General features: G+C 44.7%; 1 protein-coding gene across 2 annotated transcripts; it reads left to right on the top strand.

The window, feature by feature from the left end:
• The first annotated feature begins 4,086 nt into the window (after positions 1–4,086).
• Positions 4,087–18,362, top strand: IVL (involucrin). 2 transcript variants are annotated; one of them, XM_001136672.7, is made up of 3 exons: positions 4,087–4,274; positions 14,394–15,141; positions 16,331–18,362. In XM_001136672.7, exon 3 carries the CDS (start codon positions 16,350–16,352, stop codon positions 18,030–18,032), a length of 1,683 nt encoding a protein of 560 aa, XP_001136672.1. In that variant the 5' UTR covers positions 4,087–4,274; positions 14,394–15,141; positions 16,331–16,349; the 3' UTR covers positions 18,033–18,362. The 2 variants fall into 2 exon arrangements, with proteins under 2 accessions (XP_001136672.1, XP_054527047.1); XM_054671072.1 differs by lacking the exon at positions 14,394–15,141 and having other exon boundaries at positions 4,087–5,768; positions 16,331–18,357.
• The last annotated feature ends 3,982 nt before the right edge of the window (positions 18,363–22,344 follow it).

Here is a 22,344-nt window from a genome sequence, read left to right as displayed (position 1 = left end):
TCTTTTGATTAGTATTAACAAGACATTTTCCCCATTATTTTGCTTTTAACCTATTTATGTCTTTATGTTTAAAGCAGTTTCCTTCCAAGCAATATATAGGTGATTCTTTTTTATTTGACCTGATAATTTATGCCTTTTAATTGGAGTACTAAGATCAATAGTGTTAATGTGATTAGTAAATATGGTCGTGTTTAAATCTGCCATCTTGCTGTTTGTTTTCTGTCTCATCTATTTTTTGTTTTCTTTTGTCTTATTCCTTTTTTTGAATTGAGCCTTTTATACAACCCCATCTCATCTCCTTCATTGACTTAATCTCCGTAACTTTTTTGTGTTATTTAGGTAGTTGCATTAGGATTCTATTGTTTAGATTTTTAACTTTGTATAGTCCACCTTTATGTTATACTACTTTGCTTACGGTATCAGAACCTGTAAACTATATACTTCCATTTTTCTCCTTCTGATCTTTGTGCTATTATTATAATACATTTTTATTTTACATATCTTAAAAATATTCATAATACATTGCTCTCGATTTTGCTTTAAATAGTTATTTATTCTTCCAGTAGGTTTGAATTGTAAGGAAAAAAGGTTTTGTTTTATCCAGGTATTTACCATTTATGGTGCTCTTCTGTTGTGTAGATTCATAGTCCCATTTGATATTATTTTCCTTCATCCTGAGGACTTTAAAATTTTGTATAATTCATAGTCTGCCGGTGTGAAATTATTTCAGCTTTTAAATGTCTGAAAAAATCTTTATCTCATTTTAAGAATGTATTTTGCTGGATATAGAAATTTAGTTTTCCAGTTTTTGTTGTTGTTTTTTCCATTTGTATTTTTTCTTTCATTATATTAAGGATGTCGCTTTGCTGTTTTCTGGCTTGCATTGTTTCTAGTAAGAAATTTGCTCTCATTTCGTTATTTTTCCTGTCATCATGTGACTTTCCTCATGTGACATGTCTATTTATCTCTGGCTATTTTTATGACTATTTTATCATATGTTCGAAGCAATTGTATTGTCCTTGTGCCTTGGTATAATTTTCTTCATGTTTCTTGTTTCTTGAATTTGTGGATTTAGAGCACCCTGCCAATTTTGAAAAATTTTGGTAATTCCCCATCTACCCCATTATTCAAGGATTTCACCTGTTCTTATATTAGGCTGCTCAAAATTTTCCCACACCTCACTGATGTTCTCTATTTGAGTTCTTTTGTTTGGTTGGTTTTCATCTTTTTTCCTCCTCTCTGTGTTTTGTGTTAGGTAATTTCTATTGCGACATCTTCAAGTTCACTATATTTTCTTCTGTACTATCTAATATACTATTAACCTCATCCAAGGTATTTTTTTATTTCAGACATGGTAGTTTTCATCTCCACAAATTTAATTTTAAAATATATATATTTCATATATTTACTGAATGTGTGCAATATTTTATCTAGCTTATTAAACATATAGAATGAATTTATAATCATTGTTTCAATGCTCTTGTCTACAAATCCTGTGTCTTTTCTGCGTTGCTTTTATTTTTCTATCATTATTGATGACATTTTACTATTTCTTTGCATGCCTGGCAATTTTTAATTGGAAGTCAGACATTGTGAATTTTGTCTTTCTGGGTGCTAAATATATTTATGTCCCTATAAATATACTTAAGCTCTGTATTGAGATACAGTTAAGTTACTTGGCAGCAGTTTGATTCCTTCAGATCTTTTTTAAGACCAGAAAAACATTTAATCTAAAACTAAATTGTACCCACTACTGAAGCATAACCCTTCTGAGTATCCTATCTGAAGCCATGTGAATTACACATTTTTCCAGTCTGGGTAGTAGAAACAGAAACTATTTCTGGCCCTGTGGGCTCCAGGGATTTTCCTTCTTAATTCTTTGAAGTAATTCTTTGAAGTAATTCTTTCTCCTGTCTCATATTATTTCTTCACATGAATGTGCCTATTAGTACTCAGTTGAAGACTCAAGAAGAATCTTCTGCAGATCTACAGAGTTCTCTCTGTGCACAGTTCTCTTCTCTCTGGTGTTCTGCAAACTCTAGCTGCCTTGGCATCCCCACCTCCCAGTTCTGTCTTCACTCAGGGAAATAGCCAGGCCCTGTCTGGATTCCCCTTCTGCACAGCAGCCTGCAAACTCTCCGAGAGTAAGCTGGAGCAATCAGGGCTCACCTCATCTGTCTGTCAAGGTTCACTGTCCTTCGTTGCCTGGTGTGTCTAGTATCTTGAAAACTACTGTCTCAGGTATTTTTTTCTTTTTTGGTGGAAGGGTAAATCTGGCCCCTTTTACTTTATCTTTACCAGGAGTGGTAGTTCACTTTGTTTTACCAACTATTTGTTTGAACATCAAATAACTGCAAGGTTCTATGTGATACACTTCAGACATGGAAATAAATAAATCAAGTCTGTTTTGTGATGCTTACAGCACAGACAGAAAGACAGGAAAGCAGATACAAAGGTGTAAGTGTTGTGATGGTAGGAAGCATGTTTTTTTCTAACTCCAACAACCTGATCTTTCCTGCCCATGTATCCTTTCTCCAGGAGTCTCTTGGACTCCTCCCTGACTGCATCCTCATGGAGTGAAAACCAAAGACAGGTACACTTTGCTGAGGCTCCAGTGGATATGAATCTGGTTGTGGGTTGGGGGCAAAGACTGAAATGGCTCAGGAGGCTATGAATAGGGCTGGAGGTTTTAAAATACATGGTAAGAAAGCTCTTTGGCCCTTCACTAAATACTAGTGAGAAGCCATGGTGTGGTGGAAATAAATATTGAAATTCGGGATGGAGAATCCCTGAGATACAGAGCTTCAAAGCTGCCAAACTGCTGCTGAAACAGAAGACAGCAGCTCTAATATTAAGACAGTGATGCACTCTACTCTAAGAGGCTGTATGCAGTGGGCAGTGAGGGAAGGAAAGCCAAAGAAGCACTTTGTATAAAGGGGAATAATTTCAATGACAGAAAACTCAAGTTACAAAGGTGTCTCTGGAAGTCCAATACAACTAGTTCCTCCTGCACTCAACACTGGATCAATTGAACTTTGCTTGGTTAAGCACTGGATGAAGTGATTGTGTTTCATTTAGAACAAAAAATATAAATTCTGTTTTAAAATATCGGTATAATGATTCACAGAGCAGAGATGTTTGTGTTGTGCAAGGCCGAGAGGGCTGCAATATCAGGTCAAACACAGAAAATTGGGTCCTTGAGCCTTGGCCTGACAAAATGTTCCTCCTTCCTCATGTAAAATCACACTGCAAACCCCCTGGGTGCAGCTCCCTTCCCCCTCCACCTTTGTCTACCTCCTGGAGGTGGGCACAGGGCAGACTCCTCAGGAGAGCTGGTCTGTCTTAGCTGTATCAGCCATCCAGGGCCTGTGGAAATGCCAGGTCTCCCTTTCCTTGCCTCATCCCTACATGTAGACTTCCCATTCTGTTTGGCCTCATGGCCAGTTAGCCAGTTGCTCGGAGCTGCTTAGAAACAGGAGTAAGGAATTGTTGTAATTTCTTATGTCACGGAACCGAGGAGAGGAATAAAGGGGTGAAACTCGAAGCACAGGAAACCCACCAACCAAGTGCCAGGGCAGATGAAGGAGGAAAAAATTGGGTCTTGTCTTTGTTCTTGGGAGCTTGGGGCTATTAGTGAGGAGAAAGGGATGTTTACAAAATCATATGATCACCATTGCCAAAAAATGGAGAGAGTACTTAGGAGGATGAAATTCTGGAATACCGCAAGGCCATCTTTTCTCTCACACGAATCTTCCTCAGAGGCCATCCCAACTAGTCAGCAGCACATACTACTCAGGGGAGGGTCTAGAGCTGGATCCTCCGGACAAAGACTCTTAAGTTTCTAAGCAGGCTTTGGGGATTTATTGCAGAGATCTAAAAGTATATGCTCTCCATAAAGCAGTCTTAAATAAATCTCCAGTAAGGGGAGAAGGAGCGGGAGAGGAGATTCTACATTGCGTGAGGTAAAGCCAGAGTTGACTGAGTTTACTAGGAGTTGAGTACATTGTTTTCTGCAATCAGGGATAGTGACTGGATATTAGAAGTTAAGTTTATTTATGGGAAAATGCATTTATATCTTTTTGACAGGAGTACTCATTTCTTCAACAAACATTTAGAAAGGTGTCATAATGGATGTATTGGAGAGACTATGCATCAAGCACAGTTCTAGGTGTTTGGGGAAGTCAAGAAGCCAAATACAGTCAAGGACCCCGCTCTCATGAACTTAACATTCTAGGGAGGCAAGAACACAACAAATAACACAAGCTCCAATAGTGGTGAGTGCTATAATGAGTTGAAGGAGGGCATGGGATAGAGAATCAAATGTAATTGCGATTTTGGATTGTGAATTTCAAGTTATTATAACTAGGCTCAAACACATCTTTATTAATCAAAATAGGAACCATTGACAATCGACATATTTTTGCCAATGAGAAATAAGTTTACTTTTTCCTGCAGCATTAAAATCCATGATTCAGGGTTCAACAAACTCTTGGAAAGCATTTTCTTCATCCTGCTGGTTGTGGAAGCATTTTCCCTGCAAAATGTTGTCAAGATGCTTGAAGAAGTGGTAGTCGGTTGGCAAGAGGTCAGGTGAATATGGCAGATGAAGCAAAACTTTGTAGCCCAATTCATTCAACTTTTGAAGTGTTGGTTGTGTGACAAGGAGCTGGGCATTGTCATGGAGAAGAATTGGGCCCTTTTTGTTGATGAATGCTGGCTGCAGGCATTGCAGTTTTTGGTGCATCTCATGAATTTGCTGAGCATACTTCTCAGATGTAATGGTTTCGCTGAGATTCAGAAAGCTGTAGTGTATCAGAGTGGCAGCAGACCACCAAACAGTGACCATGACAATTTTTTGGTGCAAGTTTGGCTTTGGGAAGTGCTTTGGAGCTTCTTCTAGGTCCAACCACTGAGCTGATTGTCACCAGTTGTCATATAAAATCCACTTTTCTTTGCACGCCACAATCCGATCAAGAAATGGTTTGTTGTTGTTGCGTAGAATAAGAGAAGACCACGCTTCAAAAACAACTATTCTTTTTTCTGCTCAGCTCATGAGGGATGCACTTATCGAGTTTTTCACCTTTCTAATTTGCTTCAAATGCTGAACAACACAGAATGGTCAACGTTGAGTTCTTCAGCAACTTCTTGTGTAGTTGAAAAATAATCAGCTTGGATGATTCCTCTCAATTGGTCATTGTCAACTTCTGACGGCCAGCCACTACACTCTTCATCTTCAAGGCTCTTGTCTCCTTTGCAAAACTTCTTGAACCACTACTGTACTGTATGTCCATTAGCAGTTTCTGGGCCAAACTTGCTATTGATGTTGTAAGTTGTCTGCACTGCTTTATGACCCATTTTGAACTTGAGTAAGAAAATCGCTTGAATTTGCCCTTGTGTAACATCACTTCCACGGTCTAAAATAAATATAAAATAAACAGCAAGTAATAAGTTATTAGCAAAAAACATCAAGTGAGAAGTGTGCATTAAAATGATGTATAACATAGCCACATTTACTTAAGAATGTATTCTGATATCAAATGGCAAATTTCAACAACGCAAAAGCCCCACTTACTTTCACATCAACCCAATATTTTAGAGAGGTTAAAGGAGCCATCTCAGAAAAGTGACATTGGGGTAGAGATCTGAATGACATGAAGAAGTAATTCACTGGGATATTTGCAGCAGAGCTCTCCAGAAACAGAGAACAAGTGGAAAACCTGCAAGGCTGGATCCAAACCCTCCGCAAGTAGGAGCTGAGGAGTGGGGAGGTGAGATGGAAATGAACAGGGGCTGTGGAACAGTCAGGGCGTCATGGGCTTTGGTGTGTCAGTAACAGCTTTACTGGGGAGGAAGGGTGGGGTAATGAGCAGAGTTTACAAGGAGCTGGAGAAAGAGGGTCAGCACTGGCTATTGCCCCATTTATCTGCTTCTCTTAACAATATTTTTAAAAATGCTCTCTATCCTCACTGTTCCCAAGCCCTCTCTTCTCATTCTTTCTTGAATCCACCCCAATCTGGCTTTTGTCCTTACCACTGCCTTAGACTGCCAATGTCAAGGTCACTAATGGCCTCTGTGTTGCCCGATCCAATGGGCATTCTTAGTCCTTTTCTTTTCAAACATATTTAATTGACAAAGATTGTATATACTTAAGGTATACAATGTGACGCTTTGCCATATGTGCATATTGTGAAATAATTTCCACAATCAAATGAATTAACACGTCCATCAGGACCCAGGCTGTACCTTAGATCCCCAGAACTAAGTTCATCTTATAGCTGAAAGTTTGTACCCTTTGACCAACATCTCCCCATTTCCCCAGCTCCCCCCACCAGTTCCTGAAAACCCCTGCTCTACTCTCTGCTTCTATAAGTTTGACTTTATTAGATTCCACATATCTGTATAGCATTTGTCTCACTGTTTATCCCTCCTCCTTGGCAATGTGTCCACTTGTCTTTTAGAACACCACATTATCCTACCATGTTTCTTAACTCTGTCTGCTCTTTCCGTTCTCAATTTTCCTGAACTTTTCTTCATATCTCCCTGATCATTCAACACTGGAGTGATTCAGGGGATCATGCTTGAGCCTCTTCTCTTTCCTCTCCGTATTCATTCCCTTGGTGATTTCATCCTGGCTCATGTCTTCAAATGCCATTTATATGCTGATGATTTCCAAATGTATTTCCACAGCATAAACCTCCTTCTGAATTCAGAACTAGTATCTCTAACTGCCTACTTGACAACTCTGCTTGGATGTCTCAAGCTTAACATGTCTCAACGTTCACTGCTGACATTTTCCATAAAACCAGCCCCTCGGCCAGACACAGTGGCTCACGCCTGTAATCCCAGCAGTTTGGGAGGCCAAGGCGGGTGGATCACCTGAGGTCAGGAGTTTGAGACCAGCCTAGCCAACATGGTGAAACCCTGTCTCTACTAAAAATACAAAAATTAGCCAGGCGTGGTGGTGTGTGCCTGTAATCTCAGCTACTCAGGAGACTGAGGCAGGAGAATCGCTTGAATCCCGGAGGCAGAGGTTGCAGTGAGCCGAGATCACGCCATTACACCCCAGCCTGGGCAACAAGAGTGAAACTCCATCTCAGAAAAAAAAAAAAGCCCCACCTGTGGTCTTCCCCATCTCTGTTAATGAATCTTTACGGTCATTCAGGTTGTTCACCACTGATACTCTACATCTTATTTTATTTGTAAGATGTAAGTCTTATTGGTTCTAGGATCCAAACATATCTATATTCTGCTCACTTCTTTCTGCCTCTACTGCTACCACCCTACTTCCAAGCCATCGCTAAATTCCTACAGTTCCTCTAACAGTTCAACTTGCTCCCACTCTTGCCAGAGAGAGCCTTTAAAAACTAAGTCAGATAATGTCACTGATCTGCGGCTTCTCATCTCATTGACTATAAAGCTAAAGTTGTTACATGATTTCTCCCCACCGCCTACCTCTACCCAGACCTCCAACCTTGTCTCTCAAAAATCTTTCCCTCATTCACTCAGCCCCAGCCACACCAGCCTCCTTATTGGCTCCAGAGCACTCCTGCCTCCGGGATGCTGCCCCTGTTGGGCCCTGTGCCTGCACTCATCCTCATGCTGACCTCCTGGTTTTCTCCAGGTTGCTGTGTGAGGCCTTCCCTGGCTACCCCATTTAAAATAAATGACAACCCCCTCCTCCAGCACTCCATAAATCTCTTCCTTGCCACTTTTGTCTACACAGAATTTCTGAACATTTAACATGATTTAAATTTCAGATATGTGTGTATTTTGCATACCTTGATTTATATTTCAGGTGTGTGTTTATTTTGCATAACTCCTCCACCCCCCCACTGGAATGAAAGCTCTAGCAGGGCAGAGATTTTTGCCTGTTTTTGTCGATGCTATACCCTAGGTCCTAGAACCCAGGCACACAAAGAAACTGTCCAGAAACAGCAGTTGAATAAAAAATCAACCAATAGGAAAGAAGGTAGGAAAGGCATTTCTAGCAGACAGGAAGGATGGAAAGCACCAGGTCCACAGACCTGGGACCTGGAGATCTGCCCTGCCTTCCTGTGTTCTCCTCTTGAGATTATGTCATCCTCTGTAAAGCGAAGGTTGAACCCTGTGCCCTGAAGGCCCCTCCAGCATTAGAATCCCCAGACTTGGACCCTAAGCGGGGTAGAGAGGTGGCCCTGGGGTTACTGGGCCTAGGGCTCCTAGCAGAGGTAGGGGATGTATGGGGAGAAGGAAAGGTAGCTGGAGCTGAGCATGCAAGTACTAGCCTATGAGAGGAAATGGGCTCACCCTTCTTTCCCATAGCACTCTGACCGCTCTCTCCCCTTCCTGCTCACTCCACCCCAAGCAGGCTTTCTAGTAAAACCTGAGTGGCAAGAAAATAACTTTGCAGCTACTCCAGCAATTTCCAGCGCACCTGTCTTCTGACTTGCAACTCCCCTGTCATCTGACTTGCAACTCCCCTGTCATCCCCTATGGAAGCCCTGGGCTCTCTCTTACTGGGGCGTACCAGGATTCAGTGTCTATTGCACACAGTGGACATCTCTGCCCCCAGTGGAGAGGGTGGCTTCGGAGCACAGGGACTTGACCTGCTGACTTTGAGAGCACTGGCCAGCTGCTACACTACTCTCAGCTTCAGCTCCTCCCCTGTAAAGCATAAAGGATTATTACATGAGAGTGAATGAGGGGTTGATGCACAGTGTCTACCAAACAGCAGGTTTGGAAGGCCTGTTCCCTTTGCACTTTCCTCTGCATTCTTTCCAGGGAGACTTTCCAAGCCCTATTTCTGTTTATACCTGCATCCATGCAGGGTCCAGTTAGTTGAGTGCTCAATTGGCATGGCACTGAATTGCACCCACCTCTCAGTTTCTGCACCTGTCTGTCTATCAGGTTAGGAGTTCCCTGAGGGCAGAATCAGGATCCTCTACTACATCTAGAGCATCCTGAGATCAGGGGTTGTATCTCTCTCTCAGACAGGGAGGATAGGCCAGGGCCCTTCCCAGCACACTGGCTCAGCTGAGATCTCAGAGGCCTGCACATGCCCTGACTTTCAGCATTGTGATCTAGTTTAATGTGAGACAGTAAGCAGGGGACATGTGTCTTAGGGAGGGAGGGATAGGCACTATTTTCTACTTTGGACCAGACCAATTCATCTAGTAGCCTGGAGCAGTCAGACTGCTTTGTGACAAACTGTCCATAAATACAGACTAGTTCATGGGGGGCTCACCAGGGCCCATGCCAGGCAGGAAAATGTGGGCAGCTCACTTGTGTTGGTAAAGTTGTGAGCCACACACACACACACACACACATACATGCATATGCACAAACACATGCATCTGAGTGGCCTCTGCAACTGCTTTTAGGAGTATTTGTGAGAGCAATTGCGCCTCTCAGGAGGCAGCTGATGCAGGATCTGGTGTCCCCCACCAGTCTCTAATTAGCAGGGGCGAAAGAAGGAGTGGGGAGCGATAAATCAGGAAGCTGGGCAAAGTCATGGAAAATCCCTGATCCCTTACAAGTGTCTGACAACTGAGGACACTGGAGGGAGGCTTCATGGCTGGACTTGGTCCCTGCGCTCCCCTTTTGTTCTATGACTCTCTCTTTCTCCCCTCTGAAGTGTCCCTCCCCCATTCCCTGCACCCAAAGGCCCTGCCACTGCTGGCTGCCTTCAACCAAACTGTGCTCCTCACAGCCCTGCCTTCTTTTTCACACAGCCCTGTGAAGTCTTACCCCTTATGGTATTTTGCCTATCATCTCCATTCCATGTGCTTGGCTGAAATCGTACCTTCTACCTTTGACTTGATGGGCTGTGACTGTATGTACACTCCTCACTCTATTGCTAGATTCCTTTTTCCAGATAAAATTTTGTTCCAAACCACTGCCTGTCCTCTGCCCATGCAGATCCCAGGCCCCTCCATGTACCATCAAGCTCTAGAAATGCAAAGCCACCTTAATGTCCCCATGATTCCCACTCAGGGGAGCACACTCAGTGCACACAGGCCATTATCAAAGCACAAGACAGAGTCTCACGTCTTGGGCTGAATCATCACCTGAGGCCCAGCAGCAGCAGACTGGAAGGAGCAGCAAATGGGAAGGCAACCTGGCTCCCCTCACCACGCTACTCCCATGGACTGTGTGACTGTGGGGCTTCATGTTTTTCATGGGCAAAATGAGTTAGTTAAAGCTGATGAACTTTAAAGAACTTACATCCTTAAAACTATCTTTAGGTAGGTAACACACTGTAATCCATCAGCAAACCTTTGCAATGGCCCCCAGCGATAAAATAGCCAACTTCCTGAGTACAACCTATGTGCTAAGCACATATATTCCCTCACAAAATTCTCACAGAATTCTAAGGAGTTGTTAGTATCCCCATTTTACAGACAAGGAAACTGAAATTCATAGAGGTGAAATGTCTTGTCCAGATAAAAAGACGTGCAGGTGCAATTCAAACCCAGGCCTGTCTGACAGCAAAGCCAGTGCCCACCATTGAACAGTAACATTCTTTCAGATTGGATTAGGCTGAAATAAACTTAAATACCAGATCCAGCCAGGAAGTGGAGCTCCCTATTCCCAGGACCAAAGAGGATCATCCCAGGGGCATTTTGGCTGAATGAGAGCCAGAGAAAACTGACACTCCCTCCAGAAAACCCAGAACTGGCCATGTTGGGGTAAATGACTGACTCACAGAGCTGGAATGTGTCTTTGAAGTCACCTAGTGGAACCTGTCACAGCCATCAGATGCTCAAGCACTTAGCAAAGCAGCCTGATGGGGAGGAGAGCCCCTGACCGGAGGTCAGGACACATGGGTTCCAGCCCAGCTCTATCACAGCCTTGCTGTAGGCTCTTGGGCAACTCATGTTCTCTCCAGACTTCAATTCCTGTCAGAAGACAGATGAGCCCCAATGGTGAGAAGTAGGCATAGGTGTGTTAAGAAGCACCTGCATTCTAAGCTACTTGAAGGCAGGGACTGTGTGTTTTCTATTCATAACCCTATCTCCAGTGGCTTGCACATAGTAGAGGCTCAGTAAGTGTTGGTTGAATGAATACATCAATTATATTAACAACTTTACCTTGTGACCTGGTATTAGGCAAAGGCATTACCTCTTTTTTTGTTGAGGTACAATTCATATAACATAAAGTTACCATTTTAAAGTGAACAGTTCGGTGGTATTTAGTACATTCATATATTATGCAACTACCAACTCTATGTCGTTCTATAACATTTTCATCATCCCCATTAGCAGCTACATCCCATTCTCTCCTCCTCTCACTTCCTGGCAACCATCAGTTCGCTTTCTGTTTCTGTTAATTTACATATTGTGAATTTAAGTTATTATTATTAGTTATTATTAGATAGATAAATAGAGAAGCTCCTATGCACCAGGCACAGTGTAAGGCATTTCCCATGCATTCTCTGAGGACTCCTCCATCTCAGACATTCTGCTGCTGGACAGAGAATCAACTGTACAAAATGTGATTTCCCCAACAATCAGCCCAAAGGGGAGGGAATTTCCTTTAGTTGAAGAAGGGGGAACTGAGTGTCTCTTTTCTCTACTACTGGCAGCCTTTATGCCTCTTCTCTTGCTGCCACCAAGAGCAGAGCTGTGGCTGCCCTTCCACAGCTCTCAGATCCAAGAACAAAGGCCAGAACTGGTGATTGAGATCCAGTGATCCAACAAGCCCAGGAGAGAAAGCTATAAGAAGATGTAAGAGAGGAAAGCAGGTCAGGACAGACAGATCCACCCAGAAGCCCAAAAAGGATGAGTCAGCCCTCTTGGCCCTTTCTTGGTCTCATCTCCCTTCCTTGAACAGCAGACGGGCACAAAAGGTGAGAGAAGAGCCAAGGTCAGGTCCAGGAAGCAATGGAGAAAGACGAGGAGGATTCAAAGTTTGTGGGGAAGGTCGGGCACCGTGGCTCACGCCTGTAATCTCAGCACTTTGGGAGGCTGAGGCGGGCAGACCATGAGGTTAGGATTTCAAAACCAGCCTGGCCAATATAGTGAAACCCCATCACTACTAAAAACACAAAAATTATCCAGGCATGTTTGCACATGCCTGTAGTCCCAGCTACTCAGGAGGCTGAGGCAGGAGAATCGCTTGAACTGGGGAGGCAGAGGTTGCAGTGAGCCAAGATTGCACCACTGCACTCAAGCCTGAGAGACAGAGTGGATTCTGTCTCAAAAAAAAAAAAAAAGAAGTGTGTGGGGAGACAACTAGTGCAGGTTGGCAGGTTGAGGACTGAGAGCCGCTGATGTAGGAGACAGTGCCCTGGGGAGAGCAGGAGGTCTGTGAGAGGGAGAGGAGGCTAGCAGCCTCAGAGCATGGGGCAGTGCCATACCAGGAAGCAGACGAGGCATGGCTATCCAAGATGAGAATGCATGATTTTCTGGCCCAAGTCACCTTCCAGGACCATCTGCCATGACCCCTATGGCAATCTGTTAAGAGCTGTCCTCAGCATCCCTCCCCACAGGACATTGAATCACCATAACCAGTTTCTTCTGCCCCCTACCACTAAGCAACAGTTCAAATAGGTTGCCTCACTCAGGAGAGAGACAAACTAGCCAGGTTCTGCCTCCAAATTTGAAATAGCCAGTGCATCCTTGGGCTGGGGCAGAGTTGGGGCCAAAGCTTCTCCATGTGTCATGGGATATGAGCTCATCCTCATTATGTTGGGTGGGGGTTGGACAGTTACCCAGACTTGTCATGTGGACCTGGAGCTTATGAGGTCATTCACACAGGCAGTGAAAGAACCTCTCCCATATACATGAATGCCTGTCTCCCAAATGGGGCAACCTGTGGGCAGAATAAGGGACTTCTCAGCCCTAGAATGTTGAGGTTTCCCCAACCCCTCCCTTGCATACACACACACACAAACACTCCCTCAGCTTTATCCACTGCCCTCTTTCCCACACCCTAGCTTTGCCCAGCGGTCAAAGGCTCACACATACCATCTTCTCCTTAAGGCTCTTATTATGCCATGAGTCAGAGGGCGGGAGGCAGATCTGGCAGATACTGAGCCCCTGCTAACCCATAAGACCGGTGTGACTTCCTTGATCTGAGTCTGCTGCCCCAGACTGACTGTCACGGGCTGGGAAGAGGCAGATTCCCCCCAGATGAAGTCAGCAGCAGAGCACAAGGGCATCAGGGCCAAAGTAAGGATGCTTGATTAGTTCTTCAAGGCAGAGTGGGTTGCACTTCCTCTGCCCCAGAAAATGGCACAGTCCCCGTTCTATGGGAAAAAGAATGTGAGGTCCCTGGGTGGGCTCAGGGAACAAAGAGGTCATGAGGAGGGGATAGCACTGCAGAAACCAAGGGTGCCTTGTGAGTCCTCCATCTGTCTTTTTAGGCATGATCCAGGAACATGACAAAATTAGTGCTTTAAATAGATTTACTTGGGGCTGAGAGAAAGGTGCCTGTCAGGAAAACTGTGGGGAATCAGGACACTTCTCAAAATTAGCCCCACTGAGTATTGTCTTTATAATTCCTTCTTTTTGGATTAGATTGTAAAAAAGAGAGTGTAAATGAGTGCTGTCCATATAATAAGTTATTAACCAACCATTAAAAAGAAAGGGAAGAAATAAATCAGTTTTGTTTTTACACACACATACAGACACACACATATAAACATTGATCAACACTAAAATGTTTAATAGTCATTATTTTCGGGTGGTAAAATTCACTGTTCTTCAATGAATACTTGTAGAGCACATATTATATGCAGTGGTTTTGATAGGTTCTAGGGGTATAGTGGAAAACATACCAGGTATACCCTGCTCTTAGCTTATTTTCCAGTGGGAGAGATAGACAATAAGCAAGTGAACAAATGCAAATAAATTACTCTAGGATGTTATAAGTGAAATGAAGTACCAATCCTTTAGATATGGTACACAGAGAAGGATCTCTGACAGACCCCAACATTGACACTGAAGCTGAAAGGCATAAAAGAACCAGAGACCTGGGGAGGGGCCTGTGGGCAGAAGGACAGCAGGTGCCAAGCCCCCAGGTGGAGAGCTCTGGGCTCATCTCAGGAACTGAAGGCCCTCAGTGAGGTAGGAATATACCTCTCAGGGAGAGATTGACATGAATTGGGGCCCCAGAAGAAGGCAGAAGCCAGGTACCCAGGGTCTTTTAAACCACGGCAGTGAGTTTGAATGTTATTTCAAGTGTGCTGGTGCACTGTTGGCACTGGGGAGAGACATGCTCAAATCCCCACTCTGAAAGATTTCTTAATCTATTTCTAGAGTATGGTTTACAACAGGAAATGGATGATTTGATTCTGATCTTTATACCTTCATGCATTTAAAAAAGTACTTAAGAAAGTAGTTTGGTTTGTCATTATAAAAAGCAATACTTATTTTTATATTGTGTAGATTCAATCTTGTTTCCTTGCCTAGAGTGGGCCGTGCTTTGGAGTTCTTATGAGCATGGCATTCCTGAGAACTTCTCTAACTGCAGCCTCAGGTATAGAGTCTGGGCAGCAAGTGGCAGCAGCAGAGGACTCCTAGAAGCTTTCTACTTGACTCTACTTGGCCTAAAGTCAAACTCCCCCCACCAAAGACAGAGTTTATTTCCACATAGGATGGAGTTAAAAATATATTCTGAGAGAGGAAGGGCTTGTGGCCGAAGAGAACACCCCAGAAATACCACCCCTTCATGGGAAGTGACTCTATCTTCAAACATATAACCCAGCCTGGACATCCCCAAAAGACACATAACTTTCCATTTCATGCCCTTGAAAGTGAATCTTTCGGCCTAATAATGAGAACAAACTCATTTTGAAAGTGGAAAAATTGAGATTCAGAGCAGAAGTTTGACTAAGGTCACAAAACAGTAGGATGCCTCACTCAGCTCCCTGTGCCTAGGTCAGAAAAGCATCACAGGAATAGTTGAGCTCCCAGAATCCTCTGGCCAGGCAGGAGCTGTGTGTCCCTGGGAAATGGGGCCCTAAAGGGTTTGCTGCTTAAGATGCCTGTGGTGAGTCAGGAAGGGGCTAGAGGAAGTTGACCAACTAGAGTGGTGAAACCTGTCCATCACCTTCAACCTGGAGGGAGGCCAGGCTGCAGAATGATATAAAGAGTGCCCTGACTCCTGCTCAGCTCAGCACTCCACCAAAGCCTCTGCCTCAGCCTTACTGGGAGTCTGGTAAGTGTCGGATGGTAGAACCAGGGTTGGGACTCGGGACCTCCAACAGCATACGATGTGGTGGGGGTGGGCAGCCTGGGTGGGGGTGGGCATTACTCTGGGGCTGGATTCAGCTGGACTTTCATTCTAGGGGGACTCAAGTCAGAGTACTGAGAGAAAAGTGCCTTGGCACAGAAGTGCAGAACAGAGAGTAATCATCCCATGTCCCATCTTTTCTTGTGACCATATTTTTGGATTTGTGTGTGAGAGAGAATTATGGAAGGGAGGAGGGGAATAGCATTCAACTTCTTTCCTAAACCTCTTGGGTTTTGACAGACTATCATTTTGCCTTCTTTATGGAGGGAGAGGTTCAGGGAAGAGCTTCTACCTTTTGGCTATGCTGCACAGAGGGATGGCAGAATGGGGAAACCCTTCTATTTGGAGAAACCTAGGCAGAGCTGGGACAGGAAAACTCAACTTAGAAGTATAAGGCTTGGAAGAACAAGCTCCAACTCTCAGCAACCTTGCAGCTCCCGCAGCCCCACCCCAGACACAAGGACTGCAGCTAAACCTCAGAAGGTCAGGAGAGAAAGCAGCCCTGGGGTTGAATAGGCCAACCTGCTGGCTTTACAGAGGGGAAAACCGAATCCCAGGAGACTAAGTGACTTGCCCAGAAACACACAGCATTCCAATGGGAGATGCAGGCCTAGAGCATGTCCTGTGGCTCCAGTCTGGAGCTCACACCATGACCTCTTAGATCCTCTCTGGCACGGCCTATTGGTTTTCTAGGACTTGGTGTTCTCCAAAAGACATTTCATTCCCTAAGGCCTTACTCCTCACTGTGACATAATGCCAGAACGCATCTCTGCTCCTTGGTCAGTGAAGCAATGAGGGTGGACACAAGGACTAGACAAGAGCAGACAGTGAGCTGGCACCTGACCCACCCTTGCAGAACAGCCCTGCAAACAGATCTCCTTGTTGGCTCTCACCTGGGAACAAGGAGGCTCCTAGGAGGACCTTTCTCTGCCCCTCCACATTTCCACCCTTCTCTCTCTGCTGCTTTTGGGAAATGATAGTCCAGAGGTGGTAGGACAGTACCCTGCCCAAGGGAAGAGGGGATGCTAAAAAACCAGATACTTCTGCAGATTTCCAAGGTTTCATCTATTTCCTTTGCCTTCAGCTTGTGCATCAGCCCTCTTCTGTCTTTCAGGTTGACAGTAGCTTCTAAGATGTCCCAGCAACACACACTGCCAGTGACCCTCTCCCCTGCCCTCAGTCAGGAGCTCCTCAAGACTGTTCCTCCTCCAGTCAATATCCAGCAGGAGCAAATGAAACAGCCAACTCCACTGCCTCCCCCATGCCAGAAGATGCCTGTCGAGCTCCCAGTGGAGGTCCCATCAAAGCAAGAGGAAAAGCACATGACTGCTGTAAAGGGACTGCCTGAGCAAGAATGTGAGCAACAGCAGCAGGAGCCACAGGAGCAGGAGCTGCAGCAACAGCACTGGGAACAGCATGAGGAATATCAGAAAGCAGAAAACCCAGAGCAGCAGCTTAAGCAGGAGAAAGCACAAAGGGATCCGCAGCTAAACAAACAGCTGGAAGAAGAGAAGAAGCTCTTAGACCAGCAACTGGATCAAGAGCTAGTCAAGAGAGATGAGCAACTGGGAATGAAGAAAGAGCAACTGTTGGAGCTCCCAGAGCAGCAGGAGGGGCACCTGAAGCACCTAGAGCAGCGGGAGGGACAGCTGGAGCTCCCAGAGCAGCAGGAGGGACAGCTGAAGCACCTGGAGCAGCAGAAGGGGCAGCTGGAGCTCCCAGAGCAGCAGGAGGGGCAGCTGGAGCTCCCAGAGCAGCAGGAGGGACAGCTGAAGCACCTGGAGCAGCAGGAGGGTCAGCTGAAGCATCTGGAGCACCAGGAGGGGCAGCTGGAGGTCCCAGAGGAGCAGGTGGGGCAGCTGAAGTACCTGGAACAGCAGGAGGGGCAGCTGAAGCACCTGGATCAGCAGGAGAAGCAGCCGGAGCTCCCAGAGCAGCAGGTGGGGCAGCTGAAGCACCTGGAGCAGCAGGAGGGGCAGCCTAAGCATCTGGAGCAGCAGAAGGGGCAACTGGAGCACCTGGAGGAGCAGGAGGGGCAGCTGAAGCACCTGGAGCAGCAGGAGGGGCAGCTGGAGCACCTGGAGCACCAGGAAGGGCAGCTGGGGCTCCCAGAGCAGCAGGTGCAGCAGCTGAAGCAGCTAGAGAAGGAGGAGGGGCAGCCAAAGCACCTGGAGGAGGAGGAGGGGCAGTTGAAGCACCTGGTGCAGCAGGAGGGGCAGCTGGAGCACCTGGTGCAGCAGGAGGGTCAGCTGGAGCATCTGGTGCAGCAGGAGGGGCAGCTGGAGCAGCAGGAGGGGCAGGTGGAGCACCTGGAGCAGCAGGTGGAGCACCTGGAGCAGTTGGGGCAGCTGAAGCACCTAGAGGAGCAGGAGGGGCAACTGAAGCATCTGGAGCAGCAGCAGGGACAGTTGGGGGTCCAAGAGCAGGTGGGGCAGCCAAAGAACCTGGAGCAGGAGGAGAAGCAGCTGGAGCTCCCAGAGCAGCAAGAGGGCCAGCTGAAGCACCTGGAGAAGCAGGAGGCACAGCTGGAGCTCCCAGAGCAGCAGGTAGGACAGCCAAAGCACCCGGAGCAGCAGGAAAAGCAGCTAGAGCACCCAGAGCAGCAGGACGGACAACTAAAACATCTGGAGCAGCAGGAGGGGCAGCTGAAGGACCTGGAGCAGCAGAAGGGGCAGCTGGAGCAGCCTGTGTTTGCCCCAGCTCCAGGCCAGGTCCAAGACATTCAATCAGCCCTGCCCACAAAGGGAGAAGTATTGCTTCCCCTAGAGCACCAGCAGCAGAAGCAGGAGGTGCAGTGGCCACCCAAACATAAATAACCACCCGCAGTGTCCAGAGGCCCTCAGATCATCTCATACAAGGGAAGAGAGAGCCACTGGCTCCACTTATTTCAGATCCGCTAGGTGGCCTGTCTCATCTGTGAACTTGACTCTGTCCCTCTACATGTCTCTTTAATGGGGTGGGGGTGGGGGAGAGAGGGAATTATTGTCCAGTGCCACCCCCAATGACCCCAGTCCCAACCTCAGGTGAGCAGAGCCTCTACTTAAGGGACTATTGTTACTATAGGAATCCTTACTTCCCCAGTATTGAAGCTGAATCAGTGAGTGTGTACAATGATACATAATAAATCCTGGAAGTCTTGGGATCCTATATTCTCTTTAGCATTTTCTTCTCTCTCACCACATAAAAACCTGTGTATGGGTCAATGGCTGCAAGAGACTCCCATGGCCCATTCTCAAAGGAGGACAGACCCTTTTTAAATTTTGGTCCTCAAACCACTCAATAGATCTAACAGTTCCTGAAAAAGAAACAACACCCCCCCCGCAAAAAAAAAAAAAATCAGCTTCACTTAATGTACTTGAAAACAACACTTGCCAGCCATGAAAAGGGGATACGTTGTTCTGGTTGCATCTCAGTCCAACACTACCTTCCATCACAACACCACACCCAACCCCTGGCAGAGCCCACCCTACACTTCTGCTCCAGACTCAGCTCCTCTCAGGAGGGGGACAGGGAAGATGCTAGGAAAGCTTGGGGGCTCCATCTGGGTTCTAGTCCCTTCCCTGGAAACATTTCCAGGCTCTTCTTCTTGGGTTTTCTCTCTTAGAAAATCTCATGATTTCAAAAAGTCTTATGGTCTGCCTGCTTGGCTGAGGAAGACTTTAGCAAAGCAATAGAAGTAGAATTGGGCAAGGTGGGAAGAGGAGGTGTTCCAGATTGTCTCTGAGGGAAAGTGACAGCATTATTAAAGTAAGTAAAGGTTGGACCAGCAGCAGTCATGGAAGCCAAAACTACTGACTAAGCTGGAGAAATACAGACCCAGTCACTGCAGGTGTCACCCTCCTGCTACCTGGCTCCCTGACATTTCCATAGCCTTTACTGCCATCAATCATATCAGGACCTGGGGCTCTCCTTTCCTGGGAAAAGCGCTGCTTTTAAATCTTCAAATTGCTCACTTTTAACTATTTGACCACAGCATTTTAGGCAGGCTGTGTCAAGCTATTTGAAGCTATTTTACTGCAGGCACTTAAGGATTTATCAGGGACTTCCCTACTGAAGTGTCCAGAGACACTCAAGTTTAATAGATCTACACATCATGGCACTTAGCATTCCTTCCTCCCCACCCAACCCCAGCAACACTCACTGTGTTTCCTCCTTAGGTGTTCTCTCTTTGAGTTAAGAAAACCGCCAACCGCCATTGCCATCTGTGTATTCACAATCATTCCTCATTCTTCCTCCTCTTCCCTACCCCCATCAAGGATCAAGTCCTTGCTATCTCCACCAATACCTTCTGAGCTCGGCCTGAAGTCGTTTCTCACCTGAACTGTTGCAACACCCTTCCAGCTGGTCTCTCTTGCTCTCTATCTCCACATACCCTGCGATCCACTCATCACCCAGAGCACAGGGTGTTCTACTTAAAATTCTAATCTAACCACATCCCTCCTTAGGTTAGCACTTGTCAGCGGTTCTCATGACTTAGACCATGAGAAGCCAGGCTCAAGCTCTGGGCAGGGAGATTGGGGACAGAAGGTACAGTAATCAGAAGCATCCAGCGTGTGTGCACATTTTCTAGTTGATTTTTTTAAAATAGACATTTTAGGACAGTATCAAATTTGTAGAAAAGTTAAGAAAATATTAGAGTTATCATATATTTCACACACAGTTTCCCCTATTATTAATATTTTACATGAGTAGGGTACATTTGCTACAAATTATCGCAGCTCAATACAGTGTTATTGGCTAAAGTTCCTGGTTTATTCAGATTTTCTTAGTTTCACCTAATTTCTTTTTGCTGTTTCAGTATCCCATCCAGCATATCACGTTGCATGTACTTGTCTCCTTAGGCTTCTCCCTTGACAGAGTCAGTTCCTCAGACATTTTTGTTGTTGTTGTTTTGATGATCTTGACAGCTGCGAGGGGCGCTGGTCAGATATTTTGTAGGATATCCCTCAATTTGTATTATATTTGTCTGATGTTTTTCTCATGATTAGACTGGGGTATGGGTTTTTAGGAGGAAGACCACAGAGGTAAAATGTCATTCATTCTTACCACATCATATAAAGTATACGTATATCAGACATGACTCATCACAGTTGCTATTAAACTTGATCACTTAGCTGAGACAATGTGTGTCAGGTTTCTCCACTGTAAAGTTATTCTCCTCACCCTCCCCCAATTTCCCCTTCTATACTGTACTCTGGAAAGGAGTCACTATGCAAAGTTCACCATTAAAAAGTGGAATGTAAAGTTTCCATCATTGAGGATGGAGAATCTACATAAGTTCATAAGTTATTTGGAATTTTCAGTACAGATTTGTCCCCACCCTATTTATTTATATTAGTATGGACTCATGACTAGTTATTTTGTACTATGGGCTACAACCCAATAGTACTTTATTTATTTGTTTGTTCAAATTTTTCCAGCTTTGGCCATTGTGAGCTCTTTCTTTGGCTCCTGTGTTCTTTAAAATATACTTCCATCAATATGTTTTTTTAAATTTTATTTTATGTATGTATGTATTTATGTTCATTTGTTTTTCTGTTTTTTTTTTTTTTTTGGCATACTGCCCTGCTTTCTGACACTACAAGATACTCCAGGCTCATCTTGTATATTTCCTGCCCCAGTCCTAGAATTAATTTCTTCAAGGAGTCCCATTTCATTTTATCGGAGAATGGTATTAGAAACCAAGAACTTGGAACTGGGTATGACTATTACTCCTGGGGTATCATTTCCTTTAGGCCCTCTTAACTGGCAAAGGAAGTATATATATGTATACTAACCTGTGTGTGTGGGCATTTATGTGTCTTTTCTAGTAATGATGTGTATCTATATTAAGCTAAACAGAGTTCATACTAATGTCTCCAACTATAATTTATTACTACTTGGATCTTTCTAGCCTCCTCCCATTTCTTATCTGAAAATTCTCACTCCAGCTGTGAGAAACCTGGCCCCCAATTGCCATCTGTTTTCTTAATTATTCATTTTCAGTATTCAGAAGTGACTGTACTGTTTTACATTCCCACCAGCAATGAGTTCTTCCTGTTGTCTGTTATTTTCACCAGCATTTGGTGTTAGCTTTTTGAATTTTAGCCAAATTTATAGGTGCATAGTTATATTTCATTGTTTCAATTTGCAATTTTCTTATACATGATGTTAAGCATACACTCGTATGCTTTTTGCCATCTTCATATCTTCTTTTATGGTGTTCAGATCTTCTGCCCACTTTTTTAATTGAGTTGTTCATTTTCTTTCTGTTGAGTTTCTAAAATTATTTTATATATTGGGATTATCAGATATGCGTTTGGCAAATATTTTCTCCTGGTCTGTGGCTCGTCTTTTCATTCTGTTAACAATGTCTTCTGCAAAGCAGTTGTTTATAATTTTAATAAAGTCCAACTTATCAATTTTTTTTCAAGAATCACACTTTGGTATTGTATCTAAAAACTCATCAACAAACCCAAGATCACTTAAATTTTCTCCCATGTTATCCTATAGAAGTTTTAATTTTACATCCTTCATTTAGGACTATGATACTATGAATTGATAGGTCTCAAATCATTATTTTGTATCTGGGTATCCAATTGTTTCAACACACTACACCTCTCTTTGCCCCCCCCACTCAATCTGCCTGGTACTAAGTGTAAAAAAAAAAAAAAAAATTTCTCCCAACTCATGTTTTTTACAATGGAAAAAGATCAAGATGAACAATCAGCTTCCCCACAATCTTGGGTTCCATGGCAGGAGAACAGTCCCTACTTCAACCCATGGGAAACATCATAAATGCCTGAAGGGAGACATATCCCTGAGGACAGCCAGAACCAAAGTCGGGGGTGGGACTACCATCCCCAGCCCTGGAAATTCTGAACTGTAGCTCTGCCAAAGGAGATGCCAAATCAGACGGGCTGTTCGGCAGCATCGCCCTATGAGAGGTACATTTCACAGGTCCCCAGGTCACAGGTTCCCATGTGTTGAAAAGATTGTTTCCATGGTGCGTTTATGTTTAAAGTGGGTTTCTTCCAGGCAACATATAGTCAGATATTGGTTTTTATCTATGCTAATAATCCTTGTCATTTTATTGATGTATTTAGACCATTCACATTTGAAGTGATTTGTGATATAATTGGATTATTA

Source organism: Pan troglodytes, chromosome 1, assembly GCF_028858775.2.
Source record: "Pan troglodytes isolate AG18354 chromosome 1, NHGRI_mPanTro3-v2.0_pri, whole genome shotgun sequence".
In the NCBI taxonomy this organism is placed as follows: domain Eukaryota; kingdom Metazoa; phylum Chordata; class Mammalia; order Primates; family Hominidae; genus Pan; species Pan troglodytes.
The sequence above is the reverse complement of the archived record's forward strand: the minus strand, read 5'-3'. Positions and strand labels throughout refer to the sequence as shown.